Source organism: Aythya fuligula, chromosome 10 (assembly GCF_009819795.1).
Source record: "Aythya fuligula isolate bAytFul2 chromosome 10, bAytFul2.pri, whole genome shotgun sequence".
Taxonomy (NCBI): domain Eukaryota; kingdom Metazoa; phylum Chordata; class Aves; order Anseriformes; family Anatidae; genus Aythya; species Aythya fuligula.
Window position 1 is genome coordinate 13,810,665 of NC_045568.1, and position 16,405 is coordinate 13,827,069.

General features: G+C 36.2%; 1 protein-coding gene across 1 annotated transcript in view; it reads right to left on the reverse strand.

Moving 5' to 3' along the window:
• Nucleotides 1–16,405, reverse strand: part of FHIT (fragile histidine triad diadenosine triphosphatase) — a 564,596-nt gene that overhangs the window by 401,977 nt on the left and 146,214 nt on the right. The window contains exon 3 of the mRNA XM_032194486.1: nucleotides 3,788–3,909. Within this exon, the coding sequence (XP_032050377.1) occupies nucleotides 3,788–3,887 (100 nt within the window). The 5' untranslated portion in view covers nucleotides 3,888–3,909. The remainder of the gene's footprint in view (nucleotides 1–3,787; nucleotides 3,910–16,405) is intronic.

Genomic DNA, 16,405 nt, shown 5'->3' on the forward strand with positions numbered 1-16,405 from the left:
TGGAAAAAAAAAAAAAAAAAAAAAAAAAAAAAAGTAGGACATAACAAATGAATAATTTTATTTACAAAAAAAAACTTCTAGTTCCCAAATGGATTCTACTAATGTTCAAATTCATTTTTCATGTTTAACACCAGATGAAAGCAAGCATCCTGCACAATACAGTGAGAAAGTGATAAAAAACACAGTTCATATTTATTGAAGATGTGAGCAAAACCATGTAAAGCCATGCCATATGGCTAGGAAAACATCAATAAAATGGTAGTATGGCTACAAAGTATTTGTAGCCATATTAAAGAGCAAAAAGTCCACATCAAGGAGCAGATGGATTTTCTTAAAAACACACTACAGTTCTGCTGTGAACTATGGAAGCAGCAAGACTACGAATGAAATGATTTGAGAAGACAAGCAGAAACATAGCTACTAGAGCTCATTCACTTCTTGCCTTGTGCATTCTGAGCGAAGGAAGGGCTGCATCCAGTGAGTATCAACACCCCTTGCAGTATTGCAGCTAGTGAATAGCTACCTTCTCTAATACAATTAGTAGTTTTTCAAGACAGCAACAGACTACTTTCACAATCTCTCTTCACAGAGCAGCAAGTTACCAGCACTTAGAGGAAACAGGGACTCCACTTTTCATGAAACATGGTATTTGTACCTGTGTAAGCTTGCTGGGAAACGTACAGTGTGTGGCTCACCTCCTCCCTGCTCCCAAACTAACTTCTAAGATTTTCACTGCACACAGTACTCCCATCTAGACTCTTGTCTCTATAAGAATCCACAGGGATTGCTGAAACAGCATCACAACATTTCTGTACAAAACGGGGGAAAAAGCACCCCCTAAAACAATATGTCACTAATCAAGACCTCTTGAGCCCCCTGGGTGGGGAGTGGAAGGCAAACACTAATTCTGTACACTGGCCGTGCATAGCTCTCCATCTCGGTTTGGTTACGCCAAAAGAAGTGAATGAGTTTGTTAGTAGTGTCAACCAAATGAGCACGTTTTTGCTTGGACAGCAGAGATTCCAGTTCAATGTCACATACCACCTGCTCCATACTAAGGTACCAGCTATTTCTTATTCCACAATTTGCAATAACCACTACATCTTCCCTCAAGGGGTTCCAATTGCAAAAAAGTTCATCACCCATTAGACAGAAGTCTAATGCTGAGTCAGATAAGGCATTCTCTCCAGGAACAGGACAGCTTTTCCCTTGCCAGGAATACTATGTTCTTGCTATTCCTACTCTTGGTTACTACAAGCACAGTTTGACTTTCAAGTGTCAAGCTGAATTCACAGGACCAACAGATAGAAATAAACAAAACTTTTAATGTGTTAACTGAGTAAACATGCTTTAGGATTGCTCAAATCACAAAACAGCGATTTCCATGAGACTGTTTTTACTGAAATTTCTCAGAGCACAACTGTATTTTAAAACTATTACAACAAATTCACAACTCCAATCCTATGTTCTGTTTCAAGATGGAATTTCAACCTTACAAGTTAATTAAAGCCACCACCTGGAGTGAGCTGGCTTTCAAACTGATTTCCTTTGTCTCTCTAATTCACATGCATTAATATTTTATTTTCTACAGGCAAAAAAAAAAAAGAAAAAAAGAAAAAAAAAAAAAAGGAATGTCATAAGTGTGCCAAAGACAAGGCAGATAAAATTATTGCAATAAAACAAAGAAAATACACTTGTTACTGCCAGGTCTTGAGACAAATGCTGCATTATACAGACATTTTAAAAGCTTACAACTGCAAATTGCTCTATTTTACATACTGTGTTCCAGCCTTTGCATTAAGATCTTTTCTAATTTTTTTTTCTTAGTGTAATGAGAGAGGGAAAGTGTTGGAGTTTTATTATCTGAACATTTATTCAACAGAGAAACAAAGACTATATTATATATTACAACACATGAGCTATTAAAACAATGTGACACTATAAAATATGCTGCAATACTCATTACATGGATAACAAAGCTAAACCTGAGCAAATAAATGTATCTGCCAAACAGTCAGCAATAACTATGCAACTAGAGTTTATAATCTTTAATTATTTAAGAAGGAAAGAAACTTGTAATAATTAAGTTTTATAGGATCCTTAAACTGTCACTTCTAGATGCTAACAAAACTTTAAAACAACTCTTTCATCTGAAATACCTCTTCATTGTTTAATAACAGATGCCATTGTTCACTTAACTAACCAACAGAATTGAACTCTTGTTTTAGAACTATGTACATACAATGTAACTATTGTATATAACTATATATATATAATAGCAATATAATAATAAAATATAACTATTGCATACAACTATAACAATAGAACTATTGTTTTAAAAACTTCCACATACAGTACAGAAAACATTTTATTTACTCTCTTTTACTCTAATTTACTTATTTACCTCCACAATGCATAAACCTACATACTGGTCAAGAATTTACAAGCTCCTCAACTCACAATGACTAATGGGATAGTGTCTTTAGATATCTTTGAACATATTTTGCCATTTTTTGCCTAAAAGCATGACGGCTCTGTAAGCCATGTCAATTTACATCAGATAGCTTAGAAACTTTTACTGGAGAAAAATAATTAGTTTAATTCATTGAAACATATTGATGGTAACATGTTTAGTTTCTATAAAGTCTGTGCATATTTGTCATACATTTATAACTTTTATTATAACATTATAACAACAATTACAATAACAATATAACAATTATAACAATAACAATTATAATAACATTTATTATTGATCTGATTTCTGGAATGAATAGAAACATTCAAAACAGGTACACCAAGAAGTTCTACACTGAACAGTTATAATATACAGAAGTAATGAGAAGAGAGGGACATTCAAAATTTCAGAGGAATAAAATACTTTTATAGATATAAAATTATATTAAAAGCTACTAAATTTAAAAGTATATATTAAATTATGAGAAACAAAAGAAAAGTACAGAAAAGCTTTCAATGAACTCCAGACTTTTTTTCCCCCCAACATGCATTCAGCCATTTCTTAACAGTTCTTACTAAAATTTTACCATAAACCTCTGTGGAAATGATCAGTCTTGAATATTTCTGAAAAGTTCAACCTCCAGCCACTGAAATCAGCACAAGTTACGTAGCACCAGAGTTCTATGAAATAATACACAACATTATAAAATAAACTGAATAGATGCATTTAGCATCTTGCACAATCAAGTTCCCTTAAAACTTCTAAAAACTAAGTTTTGCTTACAACATGGGGATTCATTTTTCCTCAGAAAGTGTGTTTGCTATACAGATGGCTTATTTAATCCATTCCTACCTAAATTAATCAAAGCAATCTGTTCCCCCCCAAAAAATAATAGTCTTCATAGAGCATTCTGCTGCCATTTGACAAATTGTGTACATTTAGCTACAAGAAGTTGCAAATCCTCCATAAAGAAGTTACCACATCTAAAAATAAGTGACGTTATTAAAAGGGAAGCAGTATGTGTTATTTAGCATAATATGAAATTTAAACAGTATCCTCTCAGATACACTTTAAAATGCTTTTAGTAGCACCTGTTGTTTATACATCTTCTGTGGTGAAAAGGTCAATAGAAATTCACCTGTAAGGTCACAGTTGCTAAGCAACCCTTTTCGGCAGTTCTGCAACACCAATCAAGCGTATTACGTTCCACCGCCTGGTTTCAGAATAAATCCGCGCAACATCCTACCTGGCCTTCAGAGCATGCCAACCTTCCTCAGCTTCTCCACAGAACACAGGCACCCATGGCCAAGGCACTGCTCAAAAGGATACGGCCTGGGACCACCGGCTTGCGGTTCACAAGAGCAAAGGAGAGCTCAGTCTTCAGGAAGACCACGGACGGCTTGATGATGTGCTGCCCGAATCTCAGCATGATAAATGTTAATCTCTGGGTTCTGAAAGAGACAACAGTTAAGATAATTATGAGACTGACTTTGTTTTTCTGAGCAATAGGAATAAGTTGGACAAGTTGTCTGGGTTGCTTCTGAAAGAAAGTGCCTCCTGGGCTTACCAAGGTATCACCAACCTTTCCAAAAATATCACTGATGTGAAGGGGTGACTTCTTTCCAAAGCGTGATTTTTACATTGATTTCTAAAACCAATCATCTTGGTTGGGCTACAAAATTTGGGACAGAGAGTTAATTTCTTCCTCCCGTTTTCATTCGTTGTGTATTATATACATTTTGAGTCATACGTGCTTAGAAAAGCACAAATAATATTTCACATGCCCTTTGTGAATTAATGCACATAGAGGCTTCCAAAATAAAGAAACTACATTTTCTAAATCAACCTGTCCACTAAATACCTCAACTGAAGAAATACCAGTTAACTAAGAAAAACAAATTAGTTGGTCATTTTCTGTCCATGCTTTCCAATTTGAGCAACTGATGTGAAGATCAATAGCTGTATGCAATGTTTTCTCTTAATCATAGAACCAAAGATTCCCACTTTCATTCACTAAAATTTTCTTGTCTTTTGGAGACAATGAAAATCCTGCTTAAATAACTAAGGCACAATCCTAACAGTATCTATTTTAGGTCTTTAAGCCCTAAATTATTTAACATATTTAATTCAATCAGAAATATCCAAGATGCTGCAGATTAAAATATGAAGTTATGAAAAATTTCATGTGACACAGTATTTCAGACACATCAAAAGCATTACAATAGTATTACCTTACTTGAACCACGTGACTCATCAGAAAATTCAGTTTTATAAGTTACTTTGATGGAGGAAAAGACACTATTAGAGTCTAATGGGGTCTTTTGATGCAGTTTTTTTCTTGCAAGCCTACGGTGTTTAGTAATACTCAAACGCCTGGATACCTACATTTCAAGTCCTTGGCATGGATTCCATTTTCACATGGTTCTTAATCTAAACATTTTTTTGTAACTTAGCATCCCACTCCGTCTATCTGTTCAAGCAAACACTTCCACTACTCCTTCTTGGTCACTTTCATCCCCTGTGCCGTGGGGTCCCTCCAACGGGATGCCATCCTCCTTGAACTGATTGATCCTGCTTGGGCTTCCAACAGGCAGCAGCTCTTCAAGAACTGCTCCCACACGGCTCCGTACCATGGAGTCCATCCATCAGGAGCAAACTGCTCCAACCCGGGTCTCCCATGGGCAGCAGCTCCTGCCAGGTCACCTGCTCCTGTGTGGGTTCCTCTCCACAGGCTACAGGTCTGGCTGGGTGCCTGCTCTGGCACTGGCCCTCCACAGGCCACAGCCTCCATCAGTGCAGGTCCACCTGCTCCACTGTGGTCTCCTCCATGGCTGCAGCATGGAATCCTTTATATATAAATATTATATATTTATATATAATTATATATAATTATATATATATATATATATATACACACACATATACATATATATATTTATTTATATATATATATATTTATATGTTTATATATATTATATATTTTTTATATATATAAATATATATTTTTAAATATATATATTTTTTATATATATATATATAAATATATATATTTTTAATCATATATTCTTCTTTATTTTTGGAGAGATACTCAAAAAAGATTTTGTCAGCTGAGCTGACAACCTGCATAAATACACTCAACATATTTGCCAAAATAAACATACACAGCACTATTTGGGATAGAGTTTGGATCACCACTGCTCTTTTTCTAATCTTAATGAATATTTTAAATTCTTTAAAAGCAATAAAAAAATTCATTTTCTGAAAATTCGAAATGGATCCACGCACAGTAACCGCAGCCTGGGAAATTTAGATCAACCGTGCCACATGGTCTTAATATACCTACTGCATGCATCCAGGAAGAGTGAGTGCAATAAAAACACTGGCCTCACACCTCCCTAAGCAAGAGTCTGAAAAATCAGGTTACAGCACAATTGGTCTGACCCAGAATCTAGAACTGAAATAATCATTAGAACATTTTGAAATTTCATGCATAAAATTAATGTATCAAATGCTTTCATATTTGCTTACTATATAATAATATGCCTGAATAGTGTATTTCTTTCTCTCATTTCAGACTAAATAACTAACGCATGTGTTTCAAATGTGCGATGGTTGTATTGGTTGCACTATGAAACACTGCAGACCCCAGTATTCTCCTCTCTAATTATGAAAGGGGATTATTTTTTATTTTTTTTTTTCTTAAACAATTATCTATTAGATATTACTTAAGCTGTTTTCTGTCCTAGTGATCCTTTGTGTTTTTTCTGTAAAGTGTTATCATCTATGCTTAGCACCAATACAAATGCTAAAAAATACATTAGGAAAATGAGTAATGGTTGTAACTGAAAAACTCATGGCTATGTAGCAGCACACTGCAGCAAGGCTGGAATATTCCAGAGTGCAGTGAGGCAGGAAACTGCTACCAGCAGAGCAGGTTCTCAGTCATCCGAATTCTACCTGCTTATTGCTTGAATGACCTGTAAACAAGCAGAAATTGATACAGTACAGGTGTATGCATGCAGGTCATGAGATGCAAATGGTGTGTGCACAGGGCTTCCCAGCTGATAGCAATCACCTCACTAAGTCTGTTCCCCTGGGGATCTCCATTTTTCACATAATGAGAAGGTCATTGCCAGCTAAAACCATAATCTAAATATAATTTGTGAAAGATGTTTCTTCTTTAATGATAGTAGTCTTTTTAATCCCAGTAATAAGGAGGGCAATTAGGTAGTAATGTTAAAAAATGAAAGAAATCCATTTCTAATAAAAGAAAATTTCATCTCAGTTTAACACAGTTTCTATTCTGACTATTCAGATAAAAAGTGTATTTACTCTTCTTCATATTGCGCGTATATATTACATGGCCTTTTTCATCTCCCTCATTTTCCTAATTAAATTTCCTTCAAGCTGTGTTCCTGTAGTTGTAGGTGGGAGTATAGTGTTAAAGGCTAATATAACAAGTGGACTAATTTTACAGTCACAACAGATCTCAAATCTGTATAACCTCTACTAGAGGGGAAGAAACAAACAAACAACAAAAAACAAACAAACAAACAAAACAAACCCTCACATTGGCACTCTACATTATACCCTTAAAAGTAAGAGTGCTAAAATTAATAAAAATGTTGAGATCATAGAATCATAGAATCATAGAATATCCTGAGTTGGAAGGGACCCTTAAGGATCATCAAGTCCAACTCTTGACACCGCACAGGTCTACCCAAAAGTTCAGACCATGTGCCTTAGTTCACAGTCCAATCTCTTCTTAAATTCAGACAGGCTCGGTGCAGTGACCACTTCCCTGGGGAGCCTGTTCCAGTGTGCAACCACCCTCTCTGTGAAGAACACCCTCCTGACGTCCAGCCTAAATTTCCCCTGCCTCAGCTTAACCCCGTTCCCGCGGGTCCTGTCACTGGTGTTAATGGAGAAAACGTCTCCTGCCTCTCGACACCCCCTTACGAGGAAGTTGTAGACTGGAGATATACTGACATATTTTTAAATATTACCAGTTTTGTAAAATTTCAAGAACAGTCATATTTACCCAGCCACTAGAAATGCTACTCATACATTTAATGTAATTTTGAGAAGAAATCTAAACTTAGGTGTCAATTCTCCCAATGTACTTGGTTTGGGGTGCTGAGGGTTTAGTTTTGTGCTTTATATTTTTAGATCATAGAATGGTTTCAGTTAGAAGGGAGCTTTAAAGATCACCTACTTCAAACAACCTGCCATGATACAGTCCACTAGATCAGTTTTCTTGAGGTCCAATCCAACCTAGCCTTGAATAGTGGATGCTGTAAAAATGTTGGCTTCAAATACACAAAATAAGTGTATACTTGTCATGTGTCATCACCACAGACCAATAGTCTAGAATACCTTTGGAAATGACTTTCCCTGTAGTGCCCATAAGGAGAGATTGCACTAATTCTTCCTGCCTTTACAGACCTCCCACCTGGATGTTTACTTGAGGCAGTGCTGGTACTCCATAACACCCTTTTATTTTATCGTACATTTAATTGTCCTTAGCTAGGAGGTGTTGAGGTCACCACCTGCTGGGAACAAAGCTCAGGACTTGTACTGGACAGTTGCATTAGTAGTGTTCTAGAGAAACTACAAATTTGCTTGTGAGGACAGAACATAAGATAATGCAAAACGGGCTGCTCACTTAAAATGTGTATATTGAAAAAAGCCAATTATAATACAATTATCTCTCTGTTCTAATGATTAGGAATATTTCAGAAACAAGGAGAGAAGTATTTTTAATTTAAAGTTTTCCATATTACTGTATTAAGGTTACCTGTTCGTTAATTTTGACAATCCTTATTCCGCTACTCAGTTTCTATGTTAAAACACAGCAAAATGGCATAAGTAGTTGTTGTTTGTTTGTTTTACAAAAAAACATTTTTTTGTTTTTGTTTTACTTTTTTTTTTTTTTAATCTACAAGATAAGACAACTTGTGTAACACAGAGTGGTTAAATGATGCATATCATCTACAGTTAATGATGCTTGTGGCTAACTTCAGATTTTCCTATGGCATTTCCTAAACTGCCCTTTATCCCCCACAATTATATACTTAATGTATATTTGGATGTTTTCCCTCTAAAAGGTGTTATTGTGCAGAGAGAGATATTTCTACTTAGACATCTGAACTCATCACATTCAATGAATGTCGTACTATGAAGAACTGCCCTGCATGCTGTCTCCTCTCTTGTCGTGCTTTACCATTTTTTAAATTATTCCCTCCCATTGCTGCTACTTTGTGAAGATGAAATCCACACAGTTCAGACTATTACTTATTTAACCCAAGCACATAGCAATGAATTTTCTTGTTCCTAATAGTGAGGATTTGCCACTTTGATCAAAGAGAACTTAAAAACACTAACAAAAAATATTATAAAATTACTAATTTTTTCTACTATCCCTTTCTTCCTACAGGGGCTATGTCTCAGCATCCTCCACTCTTGCCCTTGTACAAGATTTAACTAGATATTTTGAATTCTTACAATTTCAGAAAAAGACCTCTAATTAAAATAAAACAACGAAAAACGACCGTCTCTGACAGACAAAATATAGCATCCCATTGCTATTTCTGTTCTGAAAAAGCCAGAAATTATTATAAAACTAGGAAAGGTGCTCAAGCATCTGACAGCCAAAGCTTAGTTTCTCTCAATGGGGTTGGTATTTAATGCTCTACATGGCACTGAAGGGAGAAGATTGTGCAGATTGTTTTCCATTTTCACCGCCCACAGAAGCTACTGAACAGAAAGCCCATTAAATGTGATGCATGCAACCAGTCTTGGTATTGTTGACAGGGAGTGATTTCTTACATCATACACAGATTATGATAGACTTGAATCCAGTACAAGTGGCTTCACCTGCTTAATCTAGCAGCAAATAAAACATCAAAATTATTACTATTTAAACATCGTATTGTTTTCTTAGCATAGTCAAACAAGCTAAATTATCTGATCCCTTTCACCCACACTGCAGCAGTACTGTTTCCCAGCCCCCCAAGGGCTGTGTTTTTCCATTCTGCTCTCACACTGTTATCCTCACAGTCTTGCACCTGCAAGCTCCAGTACTGCTGCTACAGCAGATTTGCCTAGGGAGTGACCATGACAAGAACGGCCCCTTTCTCCTCTTCTCCAACTGCTTGTCTGTAGCTCTTGGTTTACACCAGGAGACCCAAGAACATGTCTACACAAAGTTTACTGACCAAGTAGCACCCTGCCCTGAGTACAGCACAATCCAGGTAACACTAATAGCATCATGAACAGCAACCTGATGGAGGCCTCGTGAATGGATCCTGATGAAAATTACCTAGTTTCTAATCATACTGATCTGACTGGGATAGGGTTAACTTTCTTCATAGTAGCTTGCATGGCACTGCATTTTGAATTTGTGACTAAAACAATACCGATGACAGATGTTTTAGCTATAACTGAACAAGGCTTTCTCTTTTTCTCCCATTCTTCCTACTCATAGTGAGTAGCCTGGGTGTGGGCAAGAAACTGGGAGTGGACACAGCCAGGACATACAAGCTTAACTGGCCAGGGAGACATTCCATACCATGTAACATCATGCTCAGCAGAGAAAGATGGAACAATTTTTCAAATTTGTTCCTCTTCAGGCATTAAACTGCTTGTCTATAGCTCACACTTCCCTCCCAGTTATCTGGTCTGTCATTCCTATGACATTTACAGTCTTCATTAAATAAATAAATAAATAGGAAATTCAAACTTCCAGACACATACATCGTTGTTGACTGAGAAGGATACAGACACCTAAAAGGAAGCGAACAGCTCTGTAGCAACATTGTACAGCAATCACAACATTGACAAGGTAATCAACAAACACAGAATCAAGCTAGACAGCAAGAGCAATATACCACCTATAATATGCATAGAGGGCATAAATATTTTTAAATTATGTAGAATTATTTGTCAAATTCATTTCTACAACAAGTATTTTGGAATACAAATTAGGCCAACTTGTTTGTTCCTTATAATTCAGGTAACGAGTGCAAAGTTATACACAATAAATGAAAAGATTTGTGGAGTCAGAAGAACTGTATAATCCATTAAACAAAGAAAAATGAGGTCTGAGAACAGTCATGAAAAAGCTAAGCACGCTTTACATACTTCAACTGTCTATTTGTATATTGTGTTTATTAGAAGATGACTCATACAGCGTCTAACCATCCTGAGAAATAATTCTGGCAGTGGAAGCTCAATGTCTGTCTGTGTGATCAGATAACAGCTTGATTTTTCCTTACATTAGGACTTGTTTCTAAATATCACATTAAAACATCCTTGCTATTTTGACACCCTAGAAATACATGAAACTTTGCTTTTTCCAAACAAACATTTATTATGACTAACATGAAATAAAATTCCTGTCTTGCATTATACCGGAGCAGGTTTATGTCCATTTTATGCCAAAACACACAGCCATGAACTTAACACACAGCGATGTTCCAAGCGATAATCCTTTAAACAGAATCCCAGTGCAAGACTGTTGATCTAGATCTTCACAAACTTCTTCACCAGACATTTCTATTTTTATCAGGGAAAAAATATTAATACTGATCATGCCGTTTTCTAAAGCAGAAAGTTGAAAGGCAGAAAAGGAAAAATTCAAGGGAATGCTACACACTGTGCAACAACTGACGGAAATTATACTGTGAAAATCCCTTCTTCCAGGGTGGCTACCTAGGGCTACCTTACGTGCTAGAGGAACAATGGAAGATTGGGACATTGCTTGAGATACGTAAGTGTAAGGAACTCTACCCTAGGGAAGGTAGAGATGGGGGAAGAAGGTTGCTACTGAGACTAGCACCCTGCACTCTGAAAAACAGGAGTTTAAACTCATCTCTTCTGAGGCTACAAACTACGAGCTAATGCGGTGGAACAGCTAGGAATATTTTTTTGCTTTACCCTTCAGTAGAAAAAGATGGCTTTAAAAATGCAGAGAGAAGAAAAGCTGTCATGTTTTAGCATTCTTATTTATTACTTATATAGCACTATATAAAGTCACTTTATAGGCTTTAGTAACACATACCAAGACTAAGTCTTCCCCTGAAGTGTCTTACTGTTTCCTTCGAGTGAATGTGATTTAGACATCTATAGTATTGGATAGAAGAGATGCAGTAAATAGAGTTGCAGAAGACAAGCTGCTTGCAGTTAAGTGAAAAGATTCAAGGAGTAAGAGTCCATGGGGAGGAGAGAGAAATGGCTCTTACCAAAATTCTATGATGGTATTAAACAATTAGAAAGAGAGAATCAGATCAAGTCTGTGCCATGGCAAAAGGATGGGCCACACAACTCAGGGCCAGCACAAGAAATTGCATAAATACAAAAATCATGACAAAAATAAGTGTGCAATGAGCAATAGATGTTACATGGTATTATTTTTTTTTTTTCTTTTTTCTTTTTTAAACTTAAAACATCGTGCTACATGATCTCATGTGGCTCCAGGGATGGGCAAATATAAGATAGGTCAACATGATCACTGAGAGCATTAAAAAAATGTTAGAGAGGTTTTCCCAGCAGTGTGATTTTTTTTAGAGCATTCCCATATGTGGTATTAGAGCTTTAACTATACTGCATTTTTGAACATTCATCAGAACCAGCAAGAGGCGGGAGTGATGCACTGTCACGATGTACATTATGGCACTAAGAAACCAGTATTGTCACTTAAAAAAAAAAAAAAAAAAAAAAAAGAAACTATTGGATTCAGTACATACCTTAAAGATTGCTCTACTGTATTTTATTCTTTTGTCCTGATTGTATTTTGTACTTTAAGCTTTTTGATACTTACCACCAGAGAAACTGAAAGATCCCAAAAGTTTCACTCTCTTCAGGCGAAACTACTTTAACTAAAGGACTGCAGAGTCAAAGTAAATCCAGACTTACTAAAAAGAAAATTATCAACAGAAAGAATGAAACAGCCAGGACTTCCGGATATTCAAAAAAAAGAAAAAGTCCACACACACAGCAGCTCCTGACCACACTTTTTGCCCATGTGAAGTAAAAATAATACTTGAATAATAAAACTATGGAATGATTCAAATTAAATCACATTTAATTTCATTCTGAATGCAACATATTAATATTACAGCATGGTTTTCCCTCTGTAATACTATGGATTTGCTATACTTGGAGCAATTCCTTCAATATCCAAGTTTCTCCACAAGCGTTTCATCTGAGTTAATAAATGTAACACAAATATTTAAAGGACTGCACTTGTTGGTGAACTATTGTAAAGAATGGGGGTTATGAGTAAAGAAATCAGTCTGAAAAAGGCTGTACACTGCTCTAGGTTTTACTTTCCCTCTCTGTACATTCCCCCTGATTTTCAACAATTCACATTCTGTATATACATAGTAACTATAGGTAATATACACATAAGTAACGAACTATAGGTTATAGTATGGTGTCCTGATACAGCATCTGTGAAACTACGGCTCTTAAATTGGAACAACAGAGAATGGAGAAATAGGATAGGATAGATGCACAACACCTTCTTGCAGCAGTAAGCTTTATCTAGAGTAAAATGATGAACACTGCACTACCTGCTGAAATAGGAATCACTGCTGCATACATCTCCCAAGACACTTTCTATTTCAATATTTTCACCTGAAATTACTTTATGAGCCTTTTTCCACAGTAGATGTGAGATCTTAGTAAGTTAACCACTAAAAGGTATCATTCAGTTTTCTAGCTTCAGTAGGTGACTCTGAGAAGTCAGAAAGTATAACCAGGATGCAGCAACTCCAGCATTTCCTCTTTAGTTAATTTTCTCAAGCAAGAGAAGTCAAAGACAGTCTTGTCCATATCTTTTAAGTCAAATTTCAAAAGTATGCACGTAGGAAGGTATTTCTGCCTAACACTGTGCAGCATAAATACTGCAGGTAAGTCAAGATCAGAGAGGAATGTATTACGGTAAATAGCCTTGACCTGCATTTTCAAAATGCTGGCCTGCACCTTTGGTAAGGTTGAAGAACTCTTAAACTGTTTCTTTAAACATAGGAAAAGTTTTAATTATGCATGATTTCTACAATTGTATGATAATAATGGTCTTATGACATAAGTATGTCATAGCATTTACTAATTATAACTGTAACTGTACGTGCACATCATTCTCCAGCTTGTTTTTTATTTTATTTTTGCCAAATATCCTGAAAAGCATGCAATTTAATCCATCTGTGACTACCCCAAGGTTCCTGAATTTGTTTCCTTTTAGGCAGTTTCAATGATTATCCCTGGACCTAGTCTTACCGTACAGAATTGCATGAGTCACATAATCAAGCTATAAACCAAGCAAATAATTCTGTACGTTTCTGCTGCATTTCTGGCTTTCTTTCCAACTCCACATCACTTCAGGCATCAACAAAAATGTTTTAGTGTTATTCTTTTTAACTTTTCAAGATTAAAAAAAAACATTTATGGTCACATGGTGAATTGGAGTAACTGAGACAGTATTATATTCTCATTTGTCAGTAAACTTGATAACATTTTAAACAAGAATTGGGTGCCAGATGACTGCTCTGCAACTAATTCTGGAACAAATTTCTGTATAATTTACTGAAAGTGCTTTGGAGTTCCTTGCCAGCAAGGCTTTCTAATAAGATATTCATGAGTAATTAGAAATCTATAGACATGATTAAATCTTAATCTACAATCTGCAGGATGAATGTTTAGGCTGAAGCTCAGCAAACTGGCAGAGAACTAAGCTGGAGGTCCCTCTGTAGGTTCAAGAATTTGGCTGGCATTTGTCAAAGCTGAAACTCTGATTTATTTGTGAATTCCTCAGACTGCACTGGTTTCCACTGGACAGATAACTTGTAAAACAGATTGCTAGCTCATTTCCACAGCCATGCACTACAGCCTTAACTACTTGAGTACCAGGATCAAATATTTTACAGAAAGTGGGAACAAATCAGTTATTTAAAATTAAAAATTTGGACTACTATCACAGCTGTTAAATAATGGATTTAATTTGCCTTCCCTTTATTATTTAGAAGAATATTTCCATGATCCATATGTACTACACAAGCTGCCCAGTTGGTAGTTCTACTTAGACAAGCAAAGTTCTCGCTAACTTTCATTTTTCCCCCAAAGCAAGAAGTTGTTCTGTAATAATGTCACAGCAATACCATAAAGCTCTGGGAATAGCTGTTTCAGAGCAGCCCGGAAATGGTTACAGCTGTTAGCACAAGGGACCCTGACTGAAGCTACTGAAAATTTCATTTTCTCTTGTTATAAGAAATTTATTTGCTTATGCAAGTCCATTTCATAGCGAGGACAAAGCCTCCCAACTTTCTACATGTATAGTAGCCTTCCAGTTCCACAAAATCTATGCACTTGGCACAACAGCAGGAATGTAGTCTAATAACAAGCTACATGTAGGTTAACACTAAAAAAGCATTTAAAGAAACTGCTTCTGCAAATAGCTAGGCAATTGTAACATACATGGCCACTGCTCTCATAAGCAGAGCCACACTGAAAAACATCTCACTTCTGTAATAATTGTCAGCTAAAGATTTCAAAGAGCTTTGGGAAAATATACAAATATACCCATCTTGGTTGAGAGACTCCCAATCACTGTATTTATCACAGAATCACTTTGGTTGGAAAAGCCCCTTAAGATCATCAAATCCAACCATTAACCTAGCACTGCCAAGTCTACCATTAAACTGTGTCTGTAAGCACCACATCCACACTTACTTTAAATAACTCCAGGGATGGTGACTCAACTACTTCTCTGGACAGCTCGTTCGTTCCAATGCTTCACAATCTCTTCAATGAATAATTTTTTCCTGATATCCAACCTAAACCTCCCCTGGCACAACTTGAGGCCATCTCCTCGTCCTACTGCTTGCTGCATGGGAGAAGAGACTGACCCACACTCTACTACAGGCTCCTTTCAGGTACTTGTAGAGAGCCATTAGGTGACCCCTGCCCACCTTATATACTTACTATATAAAATGTGGATATAACACGTATAAACAGCCAATTAAAGTTTTCCTAAACAAAGGAAAATTATTTTGCTAGATTAACTCATGAATCTTTTGGGATGTAGAATGTCTTCACAGAGGAAATAAATCTGAATATACTAAGAAAGTAAATGAATGTAAATTTGTGAAGATCCTCCTAATATGTATAATAGAAAAAAATAGCCAGCAAATTTTAATCAACATGGTTTCTCAATTAATATTCATTCCCCAAATTAACTGGATCACAAATTTCAATATTCCCAATTAGTCTTTCTCCATTGCAAATGTCAAGCAATCAAAAATTGACAAATATAAGAATTCAGATGGATTGTGTACCCCCAATTTATGTACAACCATTAAGAAACAGTCTAATAATAAAATCATACAGTAGAGCTTTCAACAGGAGCCACTGTCTCTTCAGCTCTGCAAGTGACTCACTGAAACTCTTTCCGAGAAAGCTCAGAGATCCTCTGTGATGCTACATGAGGTAGCAAACATGAACTTCTTGTTAGCGATGAGTAATGCCATTTAAATTTCCTGTTTATACACTGGGGATGTGGGGGTACATTTCTAGACATGAGGAAAGCACACCTGAAGCTGAAGTAGTAAGTGCAGTTTTCTGAACACAATAAGCACTACACAATCTGAATTGCACTATAAACCCAAACTTATGTCTTAAAATGTGCAACCAAATTTGGTGATTTTTTTCTGACCTTAATCTCTGTCAGTTCCCCATCTGTAAAACAGAGATAATACCACTTCCCTCACTGGAGCTTTGTGGAGATAAATTTAATTTAAAACCTGTGAAGCACTTGGATACTGTAGTGATGAGCATCATAGAAAAGCCTATGAGGAAATTAATAATTCTGACTTCTGAGCCGGGTCTGAATGATGTGATGTAAATAATGCTTAAGGCCACACATCAAACAGTAAGGACAAAACAACATCT